The sequence below is a fragment of the Nicotiana sylvestris genome, chromosome 1 (genome assembly GCF_000393655.2).
Source record: "Nicotiana sylvestris chromosome 1, ASM39365v2, whole genome shotgun sequence".
Taxonomy (NCBI): domain Eukaryota; kingdom Viridiplantae; phylum Streptophyta; class Magnoliopsida; order Solanales; family Solanaceae; genus Nicotiana; species Nicotiana sylvestris.
In genome coordinates, this window is record NC_091057.1 from 5,606,748 (window position 1) to 5,625,644 (window position 18,897).

Here is an 18,897-nt window from a genome sequence, read left to right on the forward strand (position 1 = left end):
TGTTAAAATAAATGCAGTGATCACATTTGTGTCACCTTAATTCATCTGTAGGTAATGTGTATTTCGAAGGCATATTAGGCAATTTGGATTATAGCAAAAAGATAAAAAAAAAATAGTGTAGCTAAACACATGGTAATACCATTTAGGTTAGATAGGGTTAGTTTTAGTTGTTCCATTTTTAAGTGTCAAGCATGTAAGAAATAATTAACTGAACTTCGTACGTATGCCCGTCAATGAATAAGGTCGAATACGTCTAATTTCTTCGCCTAAGAATAATCTGCTTCGATATTATTGTGCGTCAATCTCATGTTTCAGTCTTCTTGAATAATAGAATATAGAACGAAAGCAATCCCTTTTGTACAAACTCTGCTGCAATTTTTCATTTGTGTTAGTTGTAAACTAATAACTAACAAATTACGTTTTTCAGCATGTAATTAATTAAGAATTTTTCCTTTATTTTAGAGACGAACTTAATAGAAAAATGTAGTTGCTATAGGTTTATCTTTAAAAAAATGAGATGAGCCTCGCCGAATAAAAATGCAAATCGCGGGGCCCTCAATAATTAGTCATAATAAATACTTAGAATTTGGGATGGACTGTTTAGTGAATTTTACTGTCTTCCCCAAAGATAATAACGCGTTAGCCTCTTTAGACGCGATCTAATTAAAATACTTTCTTAAACTCGGGTGCACATTTATGTGACCCAAATCCAAATCTCAGCGGAGTTGAAATGTGTCTCTGATCACGGGTACATTGATTGTGACGTGGTTCGAGATGCATGTCCACGATGTTGCAAATTCCTTTTAAAAATAATGAATGAGACGAGCCTCGACAAACAAAATGCACAAGCTGCGGAGCCCTCTAAATGTATATATTAAAATACTTAGGATTTGGGACAGGCCGTTTAGCGAATTTCACGGCCTTTTCCCAACATAACAATACGCTAGTTGTTTTAAGTGCGTATTTAATAATGTTATCTTCCTAAACTCGGGTGCACATTTATATGACCCAAATTCCAATCTCAACAGAGTTGAAACGTAGCTCTAACCACGGGTACATTAATTGTAACGTGGTTCGAGGTGTGTTTCCACGATGTTGCAATTTTTTATAAAAATAACATTAAATGATAAAAGCGGTTAAAAGATAAAATTGGCACATAAGTTCATATTTGTATAAAATCAGATAATCAAGCCGAATATAACAGTTGAGCGACCGTGCTAGAACCACGGAACTCGGGAATGCCTAACACCTTCTCTCGGGTTAACAGAATTCCTTATCCGGATTTCTGGTACGCAGACTGTAATATGGAGTCATTCTTTTCCTCGATTCGGGATTAAAATTGGTGACTTGGGACACCCTAAATCTCCCAAGTGGCGACTCTGAAATAAATAAACAAATCCCGTTTCGATTGTCCTTTAATTGGAAAAAACTCCCTTGCACCCTCGCGGGTACGAAAAAAGGAGGTGTGACACCAGGTACACAAACTGATACACTGGTTCATCTTGTAAGCCACTCGAAGCATGAATGCAAAAAAATGAGAAAGATTTGAAGTTGTAGTTTAATGTAGTCTTTTCTTTCTTTTACTGTCTGTATATAGAACATTATATCCGTTGTCCATGTAAACTCTTTAAACGACTCACTTTCGAAATTTGACTATAATAACTCGAAAGTATGTAAATAAAGTAGGACCTTTTCTTCATTTATTTTAGAGAAAACGAAAAATAAAAAAATGTAGTCATTCTAAGATTATTTTTTTAAAAAAAAATAATAATGAGACGAGCCTCGCCAAATAAAAATGCAAATTGCGGGGCCCTCACAAAAATGTATGTGTTAATTACTTAGAACTCGGGATAGGCCGCTTAGCGAACTCCACGGCCTTACTCAAAATAACAACACGCTAGTTTCTTTAGGACGCGTCTTAATTAATCTTACTTTCTTAAACTCGGGTGCACATTTATGTGACCCAAATCCAAATCTCAGCGGAGTCGAAATGTGTCTCTAATCACGGGTACATTGATTGTGACGTGGTTCGAGATACGTGTCCATGACGTTGCAAATTCCTTTTAAAAAAAATAAGAATGAGATGAGCCTCGCCCAATAAAATGCACCAATTGCGGGGCCCTCAATAAATGTTTAATTGAATACTTAGATTTTGAGATGGGTCGTTTAGCAAATTTCACGGCCTTCTCCAAAGTAATAAAGTGTTAGATTCTTTAGGTGCGATTTTAATAATACTACATCCCTAAACTCGGGTGCGCATTTATGCGGCCCAAATCCAAATCTCAACGGAGTCAAAACGTGTCAACAACCATGGGTGCATTGATTGCGGTGTGGTTCGAGACACATTTTTACGACGTTGCAATTCTAAAAAATAATAATAATGACAAAAACAGTTAAGAGTTAAAATTTGCACATGAGCTCATAATTGTATAAAATCAGATAAACAAGCCGAATATGACAGTTGAGCGACCGTGCTAGAACCACGGAACTCGGGAATGCCTAACACCTTCTCCCGGGTTAACAGAATTCCTTATCCGGATTTCTGGTTCGCGGACTGTAATACAGAGTCATTCTTTTCCTCGATTCGGGATTAAATTGGTGACTTGGGACACCCTAAATCTCCCAAGTGGCGACTCTGAAATAAACAAACAAATCCCGTTTCGATTGTCCTTTAATTGGAAAAAACTCCTACGCCCCTCGCGGGGGCGGAAAAAGGAGGTGTGGGGGAAATGCAGGGAAAAAGCAGAGAACTACAAAAATTCACCAATGTTCTATCATGGTACAACAAAATTAACAGATCAAAACTATAAATCGTTGACCAGTTCTGCAGATTAAATAATCAAAAGCATTTTAAAGGAATCCTAAAGAGATGGGTAAAAGTCAGAATGTTGAAACAATCAAAACCACTAACTTTAACATTAAGCATGTAATAATATTTCAAACAAAAAACTCCAAAAAATTGGTGCGATTATCCTAAAAATAGTAGACAACTGTCGGAACTACTAATCCAGTACAAGTTTCTACTTCAAATAAAATATTCTAGTAAAACGACCACAAAGCAAGAAAAATCATTCAAGAAAAAAGCCAAATTTGAAAGCAAGGGGGAAATGCAAAAATTGATCAGATCGAGAATTGATGTGGCAAAAAGATTCTTATCATAAAAGGGAAAGGTAATCTAAAACTTCCAAAAGATTACAAATATACAAAAAGAAAAGCACAGAAAAAAGTATCCTAAGAAAACTCCTTAAACCCCAATGAAGCAGGAGGAACAATCAAAATAAATAAATAAATAAAATCAAAAAGAAAGCACTGAATGCAAAAATCAGATTTTACCAAATCCGTTAGATTACACCACAATCTTAACAAAACAGCAGCAAATCTCCTCTATATCTACTGCAAAACAAACCTCCTTAACTCTAATCGATGACACAGAATGGATAATATCCACACAAAAAAATGATAGATGGATAATATTGTATATCAATACATTGATAATAGTAGGACTGTATTAGGCCTAAGAAGTTAAATATTATCACCATTAATTACACTAGAGTATACTGTATGTGCCAAAATATATCAATTTTACTATATGGTACTTAATTTGTCCATATCTCCTTGCTCAAAAGGGTACTGGGGGTGAAGATGAAGAGGAGGAAATTATGAGCAACATGATGGTGGAAAAATCTTTGAGCTTGTAAGTTGTTCTAATATGTTTCAAAAACTTTTTCATTAGGTAAAATACATTGCATCAAAATATATTTATACATATTATTTCATTAAAGTTAATCTATTGTTATAAATTAAGTGTAAATGTTAAAATCGAACTCTTTAAATTTACAATCCATCTACAATATAAATCAAAAAAGAACTACCAAACATTATTATTGAACTAATTTGGGTGTGAGAATAATATTAATTATTAATAATACAATATATTATGGGGCCGACAAAGTTGCAAAATTCATGCATATGGAGGAGGTATTAGACTTGTGATGTCTACTCCATCTACGAACATATTTTTCAATGGTCGAACAACATTACAATTATAGTATTAACCAAATAAAAATTTAATGCTAAGCCAAATTATAACAAAATAAAGACATAAAATTACTTAAGACAAACCTCTACCAATTTCTTTCACATGGGCTCTGAAAGGAAACTAACCCTAAATACATTGCAAAAAACTAACACAATATTTGAGGAAACAACATACCAAATAGTTGTGGTCTCGAAAGTGGCTCGTGCGCATACTAGAATAATGCAAACAACCGCGGGCATAATAGTTCCAAAGCATATCTACCATATTCTGTCACGGAGAAACCGAATAACAGAACACAGAATGGGTAAAATAAATCGAAGTTTGTAGCAACCGGTCTCAAAAGCATAAGCATGAAAAAACTGGAGAACGATGTAGTAAGAATAACCCAATACAACAAAGGACTAGCCAAATCACCTTTTCTATAGTCCAATGCGAAAATAACTCCAAGCATCCCGAGCGGCTTACAGAATTTCACATATTTTGGTTTGATCAAACCAGGCCCATTAAGCACACAAGCCTTCAAACATTCTGAAGTTACCACCATGATATTAAAAGCCAAGCTGAGCCAACTTATGTCTTGATCCACTGTTTGGCCATCAAATATCAAGAGCCCTATACATCCCAAATAGGAGAATACAAAGTAGAAACCACAAAACTTGTTCCCAATCCCTCATTGCACCCACCTGCACCACTTTTACACACACATCACACTAGCACTTTACTAAACTCTAGCACAAAATAAACACAGCCAGATTATATTTCATAGTAGAGTAAATCCCCAAATCAATCTTGTAACAACAAATTTTCGCGTCGAGAAAAATAAATAATCAAGACTGAAAAATTGCGTAACAAATGTAGTATTTGATTTTAATAAATGAAAGTGTTACAATCTCTATGGTATTCCTCTGATTCTTCAAGAATGTAAAGTATCTTAATGAGCTTGACTTTAATTTGATTAAAGGGCTTGTAAAGCTTGATCTTGAATCTCCTCCTTGAACTTGAATTTGGGTTTGATCACGAACAAGTAATTTGATCTTGAACGCCTTGGTATTTGATTTGGCTTCGTTCTTGATCTTGAACTTGTAGCTTGAGTGCTTGAGCTTGAAGCTTGTAGAGAAATCTGCGGTGTTTGATCCACGAGCTCTCTGCTTGTTTCTTGTTATCACTTTTGGTATCTTCTAGCTTTATGAAGACCTTTATTTATAGTTGTATGGAGTGGTGTGGCTCTGCGATTTGATTGGTCCGTTTGAACTAACCAATACCATCCAGACACTTGACATGATTTAATTGGCTCATTTATTTGGCTTGGATTGCCACATCACTTGACACATGGCATGATTTCATTGGCTTATTTATTTGGCTTGGATTGCCACATCACTTGACACTTGGAATGATTTCATTGGCTCATTTATTTGGCTTGGATTGCCACATCACTTGACATGTGGCATGAGCCTGGGCTTTAAGATACACTAATAGCCATTTGGACTTTGGGCTAATGAAGTGGGCTTATTATTTAATTTGTAGTCCAATTAAATGGATTAGCCCAACACATATATTGGATTTAAATAACTAGCCCAATTTACTAGCCACAATATTGACTAATGTCTTGAATTTAATATTGTTCAAATTATTTTATGGATCAAACCCAATAAAATTTAAATGCTTACAAATGCCCCCAACTTCAAGGCGAGTCTGGTGTAAGCTTGTTATTCCTCAAAGACTAGCCTCGAAGTAAGACAAAAAAAATTTAATTGTCTTCTCGTAAGTGCTTTCTTACTTTTGGATGGAACAAAGAGTTTGATTGATTATAAAAATCAAAGCTTTAATGGCCTTCTTTCAAGATAAAACTTCGGTTAAAATCAAAGGTTTAATGACTTATAGCCTGTTTGGCCAAGCTTTTTTTTTGCCAAAATTGCTTTTTTTTTATTTGAGGTGTTTGGTCAAGCTTTTGGAAGAAAAAAAATGCGTTTTAGGAGAAGCAGAAGCAGTTTTGGAGAAGCAGAAAAAAGTAATTTCTCTCCAAAAGCATTTTTTTGAGAAAAATACACTTAGAAACAATTTTTTAAAGCTTGACAAAACACTAATTGCTGCTCAGAAGTGCTTTTCAAACTAATTAGCCAAACACAAACTGCTTCTCACCAAAAGTACTTTTGAGAAAAGTACTTTTGAAAAAAAGCACTTCTCAAAATAAACGGATTTTTGCAGCTTGGCCAAACGGGCTATTAGGCTGATACACTGTTTAAGTCAAATACTTTATTTTATTTGAGCAAAGACCATTACCCAGTCTGAGCCAAAAATTAACTTTATCCGAGGTGAATACCATTATCCCGTTTGAGCCAAAAATCTTACTTTGTTTGAAGCGAAAATCATCACATTGTCTAAGTTGAAGACTTTACTTCATCCGAGGCAAAGACCATTACACCGTCTAAGCTAAAAATTTATTTTGTCTGAGGTGAAGACCATTAGACCGTCTGAGCCAAAGATTTTACTTTGTATTAGGTGAAGATCATTACACGTCAAGAAATTGACTTTATCTTGTTTGAAGATTTAACTTTATTTTATCTGAGGCATAGACCATTACACCATTTAAGCCAAAGATTTTACTTTATCTTAGGCAAAGATCATTATACTATCTAAGCCAAAGATTTATTGTCTAAAGCAAAGACCATTACACCGTCTAAGCTAAAGACTTCATTTTATTTGAAGCGAAGACCATTACACCGTCTAAGCTAATGACTTTATCTTTCTTGAAGATTTAACTTCATTTTATGTGATGCATAGACCATTACATCGTCTAAGCCAAAGACTTCATTTTATTTGAAAACTTAACTTTTTTTATCTATGGTAAAGACCATTATATTTTCTAAGCCAAAAACTTTACTTTTATCTGAGGCAAAGACCATTACATTGTCTGAGTCAAAGATTTATTTTGCAAAGGCAAAGAAAATCATCCAAGCTGAAGACTTTACTTTGTCCGAAGCTAAGACCATTACACCGTCTAAGCTGAAGACTATACTTTGTCCAAGGCAAAGACAACCCTTTAGGATGAAGACTTTACTTTGTCCGAGGATAAGACCATTATACCGTCTAAGCTGAAGACTATATTTTGTCCAAGAAGAAGACTTGTAAAGTCCATTATACGGTCTAACTTGAAGATTTTACTTCACCGCCAAAAGATTTGTCTTTTTGGTGCAAAGGAATGAAACTCGTCCTCATTTCGAGATACAGGAATCAGAGATGTATGAAGCATGTTTTTTTAAAAAAAAGCTTACCACCAAGAATATCTCTTCAACTTCAATCTTCACAAGTAATTTTATGATCTCCTTTATATAGATATGTTTTTCCTTTTTTTTTTTGCAGGTAGAAGAAGAAATCAATTCCAAAGATACTTTAGTGAAGATAATCTCACAGTCGAAGAATCTTTTTCTTTCTTCAACATAAATCAAGTCATGCAAGCCTAACATTTCAAATACTTCCAGTTTAATAGTTGAAGATATGTTAAAACCTTCTTTCAAATAATTCAAGATATAAATATTAAAGATGGTGCAGACTATATCAAAGACTTTTACCATAAACATGGAGATATACTGAAGCTTCCAACTAAAGAATTGAAGGCTATATCAAATTGAAGACTTCAAGACTATTATGGGGGATTCTTATTGGCTTTCAACTGAAGACTTGGTGCTTGGAAGAATTAAACTTATACATTTCAACTTGAAGACATGGCAGACTTGAAGGCTTCTACTTGAATACTTGATAGATTTGAAGACTTAGTGGATTTGAAGACTTTAACTTGATGATTCAACTTGAAGGTTAAAGCACAAGAGTTAAACTTGAAGATGTAGCCACTTTGAAGAATTCAACTTGGAGACGCGACAGACTTGGATAGTTGAAGGCTTAGTAGACTAAAGAATTTAACTCAACTTCAACTTAAAGATTTAGCATGCTAGAGACTTCAAATCAATGATATAGAAAATAGGAAGAATTCAACTTGACGACTTGGCAAACTTGAAGAATTCAGCTCAAAGACATGACGATCTTGAAAACTTTGCAGCCTGCTAAAGACTATCATTGTCTTGAAGATACCAATCTCGGTGAAGACGATCAAGTCATTCTGCAGTTTATAACAAGTGAGCTTTTTTTTAATATTTTATGGATTTGATGACTTGACGGACTTGAATACTGCAACTTTAAGACCTAGCGAGCTTGAATACTTCAAATTGATGATGTAATAGACTTGACAAAATCAACTTGACTTAGAATTGGAGCCTTTAACTTGAACATTTAGCCTCTTATTAAATTAACTACAATCATTCCATCAAAGACCTCAGTTTGACACGGAAGTCTTGCCCCCATGAGCCACCAAGATAAGACAGAGAGTTCAACGAAAGAATACATGTACACCTAATTTTCAAGTGTCAATCAAGTGAATTATATTCCATCATACCTCATCTGAATAATGCCTTTAGGTAATATGTATTTTTGAACTCATATGACTGAACTTAGAATGGAACTCTAAGCTGCCTACATACCTCGGTGAAGAGGATCAAGTCATTCCGTAGTTCGAAATGGGTGGGTTTTTTTTGCGTCCTAACTTTTGCCTAGGCCGCCTCTTTCGAGGTTTTCAACCTAGCGGACTTTATTTTTTTTGGATGTCCTAACTTTTTCCTAAGCCGTCTCTGTCGAGGTTTCAACCTAGCGGATATTTTTTTTGGACCGTGCACAGTTTATACTCTTGCGGGCCATGAGTAACATGCAGTTTATGCTCGTACGTCAAGGAGCGTATTTGTTTTCTTCAAGGATAGTATCTTTTCATGAATTTCTCGTTGATGGGGCCAATCCGCAAACCTTCCGAGTCAACTATCTTGTAAGCGCCACTTGAGTATACCTCTTGTACAATATATGGTCCATCCCACTTAGCAGAGAATTTGTCCTCATATCGACGAGAGGTAATAATAGGCCTTTTGACCACAAGAACTTGGTCACCCACTTGGAAAGATCTAAGGCGTACCCTTTTGTTAAATGATTGAGATAGGCGAGCTTGATAACATTCAAGGCTTTGTTGAGCTTATAGCCTCTTTTCATCAAGATCTTCCAATTCTTCAAGGCGTAACCGAGCATTTTATTCATCGGTGAGTCCTTCTTGAATGGCAAGCCGCAACGATGGAATTTGTCGCTCAAGTGGAAGGACCGCTTCAACACCATAAATAAGTGAATAAGGAGTCGCTTGCGTTGGTGTGCAATATGTGGTCCTGTATGCCCAAAGAACTTATTCCATCTTTTCATGCCAATCTCTCTTAGACTTAGAAACAACCTTTTTCAACAAGTTGCAGAGTGTCTTGTTAAATGCTTCGGCAAGTCCATTGACAGCAACATAATACATGGAGGAATACTTGAAGCCAAAAAGATCACATATTTTATTCATCAACTTGTTATCAAATGCCTTACCATTGTCTGTCAATATATATCATGGAATGCCAAATCGATAGATAATATTGACTCGGATGAAGTTAGCTACATTTTCCTTTTTTACTTCCTTAAGAGAAACAGCTTCTGCCCACTTCGAAAAGTAATCAGTTGCGGCCAAAATGTATAGATGTCCACCAGAAGACTTTGGCAATGGACCAACAACATCCAAACCCCAAGCATCAAATGGCCAAGAAACAATAGTTGGGTGTAATACTTCAGATGGTTGATATATGAAGTTAGCATGGAATTGACAAGATTTACACCTCCGAGCGTAATCCAAACAATTTTTCACCATGGTTGGCCAATAATACCCATTCTTTTTATGTGGAAATGAAGTTTTGGCCCAGATTGATGCGCGCCACATACTCCAGAGTGTGCTTCTTGCAATGCTTGAAGGGATTCGTCAGTCCCCAAACAACGTAGGAGCACTCCATCAAATGATCGTCTGTAGAGTGTATTCTTGTAATAAAGAAAATGAGGGGCTCTCCTTCGAATCCATTTTCCTTCAAGGATTTTCTGGCAATATACCGTAACAAAGATAATCTATTAATGGTTGTCGCCAGTCTTCAATTTCAACCCCAAGAATGGAAGCAATATGCTCAACTTCGCTTTCTTCTTCCTTATAGTCATTTGGTGGAGGAACTACCCATCTTTGGCAAACAACTACTTGTGTCTGATCAGGCAAAGATAATGTAGAAGCTAAGGCTGCTAATGAATCAACTCTCTTATTTTCTTTTCTCGGTACGTGTTGAATAGTTACCTCTCCAAGACAACTTACCAATCTTTGAGCATATTTGTAATATGGCACCAACTCTAGCTTCTTGACCTCATAGCTACCCAAAATCTGATTAATCACTAAATTGGAATCTCCAAAAACTTGTAATTGCAATTGTTTGATATCCACAGCCATTTCAAGCCCAAGTATGAGCGTTTGATATTCAGCAACATTGTTGGAGCACCGTTGTGTCAGAGTGAAAGAATAGGTCAAAACTTCTCCTTGAGAAGTGATAAACATTATTCCAGTGCCAGCTCCTTCACGATGTGCAGCGCCATCAAAATACATCTTCCAAGGAGGCTGAATTTCTATGATCATTGCATCTTCATTAGGCAATTTATCAGACAACTCCCAATCATCTGGAATCAGATGGTCAGCTAGGAAGTCTGCTAATGCTTGTCCTTTTTACTGCCTTTTGAGGAACATACACAATTTCAAATTTTTGAAACTAGAGGTACCACCTCGCTAATCGATCACTTAGGACTGGTTTAGACATGACAAACTTGATAGGGTTTGCTCTTGAGACAAGTCGCACAACGTAAGCTTGGAAGTAATGCTTCAGCTTTTGAATAGAGAAGACAAGTGTCAAACATAACTTCTCAATAGGCGAATACTTGAGCTCATTTGGCGTCATCATCCTACTCAAGTAATAAAGCGCATTTTCTTTGCCATCATTGTTTCCTTAAGCGAGAAGCGTTCCTACTAACCTTTCATGTGCTAAAATGTATAATATTAATGGCTTTCCAGGTACGAGGGCTGCCAGTACTGGAGGTTTCATCAGATAAGACTTAATGCTTTCAAAACCATTTCTTCAAGCTTGGTCCCATTCAAAAGGAACCCCTTTCTTCATGAGGCGACTAAATGGTTGGCATCTTCCAGCTAGATTCGAAATAAATCTTCTAAGATATGCCAACTTACCCTGCAAGCTTTTTAATTCATGAATATCTTTAGGCTCGGGCATTTTCAAGATAGCATCCACCTTAGCTTGATCAATTTCGATACCTCGACGTCGAACAATAAAACCAAGAAACTTCCCAGAAGTAACTCCAAATGCACACTTCAACGGATTCATTCTGAGTTGGTATCTCCGAAGCCGTTCAAATACCATCCTCAAATCATGCAAGTGATAATCTTTCTTTCTTGACTTTACTACCAAGTCGTCAACATAACACTCCACGTTTTTATGAAGCATGTCATCAAAAATATTTTGCATGGCATGTTGATATGTAGAACAGCATTCTTCAAATTGAAAGGCATTACCTTGTAGCAGTATATACCTTTAGGGGTGCGAAAGGCAGTAAGTTCTTCATCCTTCGGTGCCATGCGAATTTGATTATATCCAGATGAACCATCCATGAAAGACATTGTCTCGTATCCAGTTGTTGCTTCAATCATGAGCTCAGGGATATGAAGAGGAAATTCATCCTTAGGACAAGCGTTATTTAGGTCCCTAAAGTCAACACAAACTCCGATTTGGCCATTCTTCTTTCTTACAGGGACGATGCTTGAAATCCAAGTAGGATATTTAACTTTACGAACAAAACCAACATCAATTAGCTTGTTAGCTTCGGTTTCAATCAAGGGAACCAGTTCGGGTCTGAAGCGACGTTGTGCTTGCTTTACAAGACGAGCGCCTCGTTTGACAGCAAAATGATGAACAACCACCTTGGGGTCTAAAACTGGCATTTATTTGTAGCTCTAAGCATATACGTCTTTGAACTCCTTAAGCTGCTCAATATATTTTCTCTCTTCATCACTAGTTAGAGAGACACTTATATATGTGGGCTCTGGATCTTCAACTACTCCGAGATTGACTTCTTTTAGTGCATCAACCGTTATCTTCACCCCTTCTTCAAGCTCTGGTGGTGCATCTTTAGCGTCTTCATTCTCTTGAGGATCACCATCATTGAAAGATATGTGATGACATACATAAATATCAAGGCACTTTCCCTCGATTTTCGTATATGGTAAAGCATTTTGTTCATCACGAATGGTGATATGATATGATGGCCCCTCACTTTCTTCATCTTCCTACTATTCCTTAGTGTGGACTATAGTATGAGCCTTTGCTTTGAGGACCTCTCCACACGAAACTACAATTTTTGTCTCTCGCCTCATTCTAGAAGGAATCAGACTTGGGCAGTCCGTGGTCAAAATCTCCTTTTTAGCGAAGAAAGGTGCTGCAATCCTTCTATCACTTCCATGATGTTGGTTTTCCTTCTTCAATGGTCCCAACCTATCAAAGACTGAGGTCATTGGCTTCGTAAGTCGATCAAACACAGAAGGCTTCTTATTAAGCATCGTAGACATTTCTTTAGCAGTAATATAGTTACAACTTTCCCTTTTAATGGAGATACGGATTGGCGGGGCTTGTTTGTAACCCAATCCTTCACGTGATTGCTTCAGTGGGTACCCTTTCTCCATCATCATCTTTTGAGTAGGGTTTGAAGCTTCAGGCGGGAGCTTTCCCAACTTGGATAGTTCGTTGGGATCATATCCATCTTTTGCCAACAACTTGTAGGCGTTTGGGTCAAAGCCCTCATTTGTGCGCTTTGTAGGAAGTGCTAGATTTAGAATCGAATTGTAGCTTGATGATTTGACAAATCCTTTAAGCAACTTTGTTGACGACTTAATTGCATCCATTCGCTTGATAGGAAGGGTCAAGTCTTCTAACACCTTACCTTGTAGCTTAGAAGATGGATCTTCGACCTTCCTTGCCTTTGGGACATAACAAAGAACATGAGTCACTTTTTTACTTGAAGATGTCTCATTCATCTTGTTCCTATCATGAAGCACTTGATATTTTTCAACTATAATCTTTTTCTTGCCAGTTGTGACATCAAACTTCTTTACAACACTTTTGGTCAATATCATATCATCAACTTTAACCTCCTTTGAGACGTAATTCTTTAAGTAGAATTTTGCATCGGCAAAGTATGATTCAGCCTCGGTAAAGGGCTTACCATCAGCAACTATCTTCTTTTCGACCCCACCTTCGCAGTATTTCAAGCACTGATGGTAGGTGGATGAAACCACTTTGTTCTCGTATATCCATGGCTTTCCTAACAAGATATTATATGAGGTCTTTGCATCAATCAGGTGCATCCATGCACTCAAATGCAAATATCCCATATTTATTTCCAATTTGATAGCCCCTATAGCTCTTTGCCCCCCTTGATTGAACCCTTGAATCATCACGACTTTCACATAGTTCATCAATTAGTATGTCAAGTTCTTTGACAGTACGAATTGGGAGAATATTGACACCAGACCCATCATCGATTAAGATTCTACTTATTCTCTGCTCTCGCACAAAGCCAACCATAAATAGGGGCGATTATGGTATGTTTCACCAGGCAAAAGATCATCATTAGTAAATGTGATTTTTGCATCACAAACGTCCACTTCTTTAGAATTCCCAATGAGTTTTTTAGGCAAGGGAGGTGGCAGCAATGATGGACCCTCCTTCTTTGTCTCTTCTTCATCTACCCTACAACATGATGCCTTGATATATTCACAGGAAGCTCGCGGGCGTAACCAGCTTGGCAGGAATTCCTCCAATGTCACTGGAAGACGTAACCTTTGATAGTGATTCTCCGCCATTTTTGCTTTCTTCCAGTTCTTCTTTATCATTTTCTTCTTGGGTCTTTTCACCATTTTTACCCTAGTCAACTGCCTATTTGACTCCTTTCCTGAATTTGTTTTGTAGCATCTTCGACGGGTCACAAGAATCCAACCTTCATCATCACATGATTCACTTTTCTCTTGAGATCTTTCCTCCACTATTGGTTTATACACCATAGGGGGAAGCAATGGTTTGCTCACATCGATAGGTTCAAAGTCACCAAATTTAATCATATTTGGTGATGATGCAATTTGGATGTCATCACATTCATGTACTTCGACAAAATTGCAAAGGACAATGGGATCAAGTGAACCAAAAACAAAAAGAGACTTGATTCGAACTGTCTTTCTCATCCTCAAGCAAGATTTTTCCTTCAGCGGCCAAGTCCATGACTTTCTCCTTGAAGACAAAGCACTTTTCAATAGGGTTGCCAATCAACCGATGGTACTTGGAATAATTTGGATCATTAGTCTTTCCAGCTTCATCTGGCCGCTTCATTTCGGGTAACTCAATGAGTTTCAACTCAAGGAGTTCTTCAAAAGTTTCTGGGACATCGGAGTCCAAGAATGGATATTCTTTCGCTTGCATTTCCTTCAGAGTTAACTTTCGGCCAACTTTATCCTGTAAGGATGTTGTCTTCACACTTTGCTTCTTACTCACTTTTGTAGTAACCTTTAATGGAGAGGCATTAACATTCATTGATTCCTTGCTCTCAGACTTCGGCAAAAACTTGCCTCCTTTCTTTATTTCTTGTTTATCCTTCACTTTGCGAGGTTCATAAACAGGTGGCCCTTGATTTCCACTTGAAGAAGACATACTTAGCTCCATATCATTAGCACATGTAGCCAATTCTTCAAAAGACTTAGGCTTGATACCCTGCAGGATGTAGCGAAGTCCCCAGTGCATTCCTTGGATACACATTTCTATTCCAGAAGCTTTATTAAGTCTGTCTTTACAATTGAGGCTCACATTCCTCCATCGATTGATGAAATCGACAACTGGTTCATCTTCCATTGATGCGTATTTGTGAGTTCAACCATGCTTACGGTTCACCTTGTGCTATAGAAACGGTTGAGAAATTCATGTTCAAGTTGCTCCCAGCTATCGATGAAACCAGCCTCTAGATCAGTGTACCAATCAAAAGCATTTCCTTTTAAGGAACAGACAAATTACTTGACATGATAATATCCATAAGTTCCAGCGTTATTACACGTTTCAATGAAGTGTGCAATGTGTTGCTTTGGATTTCTTTCACCATCAAATTATTGAAACTTTGAGGGTTGATAACCTGCAGGCATTTTCAAACTATCAATCTCGCAGTATATGGCTTTGCATATGCGAGAGAAGATTTGACAGCAACATCGTACTTATCTTTGATGGTTCCCATAATGAAGTCTTTCAATTGGTCAATGGGAATAACCCCGTCAGATGAAATCTGAAATTCTTTAGGAGCTGATGTCTGCCTTGCAAATGAGTCTCCCTTATCTTGCATCATTGGGAGCTTTCTAGGTGCATGACTTGAATCTCCCTCCATCATGCTTTCAGCTCTATCTGTCAGCTTGACGATTTAATTGTCTTGATCTTGCATATGCTTCGTTAACCCTTCAATTGCCTTCGTTAAATTTGTGAGTTGTTCTTCAACAGCTGAGGTATTAGTCACCATTGTTTGGATAACCGTCGTGGATGGTGGAACAAAGCACGGATTTTCTCTTACACCATACTTTCAGTGGAACAACTCGCGTGGAGTGCCTGGAGCAGATCCAGTGATCAAGACATCATCATCACCATGTGTGATGATGTTCTTAGATCTAGAAGGGCTAAGTAGAGCCAATGTCTTTTCAACAATTTTAGCAATGTTCACCCCTTCTTCCAATTCAGTTGGAAAGGATCTTGCCCCCTTTGAGGATTGAAAATCAAAGATAGGAACCGATGCAGACGACATTTGAAATGCTTTTTGTCCCAGCAAGTTTGCTTTGTTCCTAGTGATAGGTCCTATACTTTCCACAGTAGCATCCAGCAAGTTTTCCACATCAGATGAAAACATGGAATCCGTAGCCTTAACAGTAGTGAGTTTGAAGTTCATCTTCTTAGGAGCTATTTATGTGTTCTTGAAATTTGGTAATTTGAAGAGATGAGAGGTAGAGATGGTCCTACTGGGCATGCCAGAAATTTATAACAACAAATTTTCGCGTCGAGAAAAATAAATAATCAAGACTGGAAAATTGCGTAACAAATGTAGTATTTGATTTTAATAAATGAAATTGTTACAATCTCTATGGTATTCCTCTGATTCTTCAAGAATGTAAAGTATCTTAATGAGCTTGACTTTGATTTGATTCAAGGGCTTGTAAAGCTTGATCTTGAATCTCCTCCTTGAACTTGAATTTGGGTTTGATCACGAACAAGTAATTTGATCTTGAACGCCTTAGTATTTGATTTGGCTTCGCTCTTGATCTTGAACTTGGACTTGAACTTGTAGCTTGAGTGCTTGAGCTTATAGAGAAATCTGCGGTGTTTGATCCACGAGCTCTCTGTTTGCTTCTTGTTATCACTTCTGGTGTCTTCTAGCTTTATGAAGACCTCTATTTATAGTTGTAGGGAGTGGTGTGGCTCTGCGATTTGATTGGTCCGTTTGAACTAACCAATACAATCCAGACACTTGACATGATTTAATTGGCTCATTTATTTGGCTTGGATTGCTATATCACTTGACACATGACATGGTTTCATTGGCTTATTTATTTGGCTTGGATTGCCGCATCACTTGACACTTTGCATGATTTCATTGGCTCATTTATTTGGCTTGGATTGCCACATCACTTGACATGTGGCATGACCTTGGGCTTTAAGATAGACTAATAGCTATTTGGACCTTGGGCTAATGAAGTGAGCTTATCATTTAATCTGTAGTCCCCAATTAAATGGATTAGCCCATCACATATATTGGATTTAAATAACTAGCCCAATTTACTAGCCACAATATTTGTTTGGACTAATGTCTTGAATTTAATATTGTCCAAATTATTTTATGGATTAAACCCAATAAAATTTAAATACTTACAAACCTATTTAGTAAGTATTAAACAATACTATTTTTCAACACCATCTTAGTACTAATACTATTATACTACATAAATCTCAAACATTTATATTGAAGAAGATATTATTAACAAAAGTTTATTGCTGACTTCTATTGCTGGGGAACATGTTAACAAGATTTCTTCTCGTAAAGTTAACAAATGCAAATTAAAAAAAAAAAAAAGCAGAAAAAAATAAATACAAAGGGACAATTGGAAACAAAAGTTGAAAGATGATATCATGTGTATCTCTGCATTTTCTACTTCTATAAACAAATCCCAAAAAACGAAGAAACTAAGCAAACAGTAAATAAGAAACTTATTGCAGCATAAGGATTTAAGAATCCATCAAATTCATCCGTCAAAGTCAAAACTTTTCAATTTTTTCCGCCTAATTCCGTGATTTTCGTGTTGTTGCTTTATAATCATACCTGGCTTAATTAACTGATTATTAGGTATTTTAAAACATATGTGCATTTTCACTTTTTATCACTTTTTAATTACTCGATTATAGCATTATGAAATTATCTTGAAACGAACCATGTGTGTACGAATTCGTTTTATTTAGTGTGCCAAAAATTATGTCATGCGTATACATACACAATTAATAATACTTTATTATTTGTTAAGATTGTTTGGTCAAAGTCACACGAACGCATACCTTGATTTATTTTTAAAATCGTAATTATGTTAGCAAACGTATACATAATCACGATAATAGATTAAAGGCGCGCCTAAAACATTCTACACAGATTCATGGGTCAATTATTTATTATCTAAAGTTGAGATTGTGTGTGAAGGTTCTACAATCATGGAGTGTGTTTTGGACTTAAAGGTCGTACTAATTTGAAATCAATTGTTAAGAATGTTGAAAGGGCACTTCTAATTAGGGAATGGTTTTTGAGCGGACAAGTGAATCCACATTTGGGTATTAAACGTTTTAACAAATTAAAGGTATTTTCTCTTGACTGGGTTTAGCATGGATTAATGGGTGAAATTCAAATATAATCAGATTTACAAGTGGTAATTGAAAAATAGTTACAGTTTTAAAAGTAATTGAAATTTAGTCATTTTTCATGTAAAGATAAATCTGAACGAAAACACTGTTCAAAATCAGAAAAATATTCCAGCATAATATACTGGGGTTCCATGATAATATACTGGAGTTCCAGCATAATATACTGGTCCAACATAATATGCTGGAAGTTCATACACAGATGCTCCAATCTCCAGTATATTATGCTGGAATTTTCCGTGTGTTGGAGTTCCAGCATAATATGTTGGAAGTTCATACACATGTGCACCAATCTACAGTATATTAAGCTGGAAGTAGCTATTTTTCAATGACTTTGTAAATGTTGGCTATTTTTCAATTATCAGTCCGAAAACTAACTAACCCGTGCTATTTTCACTGAATTAATTGCACATGGGATCAGATGGAAGGCCCAAACTTCACGTGGCTTTGTATTATTGAAAATCATATATATACAACCAGAGGCGGCTCAACACAGTTTGGGGCCTAAAGCCAAACTGTAATTAGGGGCCTTAAGTTCCTCTAAAAAAATTATATATATTTTATTTAAAGACTATTTTTCTAGCTTTTTGAATTGCAAAGTTTAATAATCTTTTTATAAAAATTTATCAAGTGCACCTTTTTGGGATTGTATTAAAGTTTCAATTCTTCTTCTTTTTTTTTTTTTTTGAAGTTTTGCATAATCAGAATCATATTTTCTAGTAGACATATTTATACTCTAGTAAATAACAAAAACTACAGTATATCTATGAAGTAAGAATATTAAAAATGACAGAATTTAGATTTAAAAAAATAGCAGAAGGTTAGAACAATAGAACCTGATTCAATTGATAAGTTGACCCCCAAATAACTTTTTAATGCTTTTGTGCTTGAAAACCT

At 36.3% G+C, this 18,897-nt stretch overlaps 1 protein-coding gene across 1 annotated transcript; it reads right to left on the bottom strand.

The window, feature by feature from the left end:
- Positions 1-7,994: 7,994 nt before the first annotated feature.
- On the bottom strand, positions 7,995-11,969 carry LOC138889580 (uncharacterized). Its single transcript, XM_070172915.1, has 9 exons — positions 11,561-11,969; positions 11,202-11,432; positions 10,991-11,048; positions 10,761-10,921; positions 10,287-10,642; positions 10,037-10,181; positions 9,354-9,493; positions 8,348-8,443; positions 7,995-8,153 (listed from the first exon to the last, which is right to left on the bottom strand). The coding sequence occupies exons 1-9, from the start codon at positions 11,967-11,969 to the stop codon at positions 7,995-7,997; spliced, it is 1,755 nt and encodes a 584-aa protein (XP_070029016.1).
- Between the last annotated feature and the right edge of the window lie 6,928 nt (positions 11,970-18,897).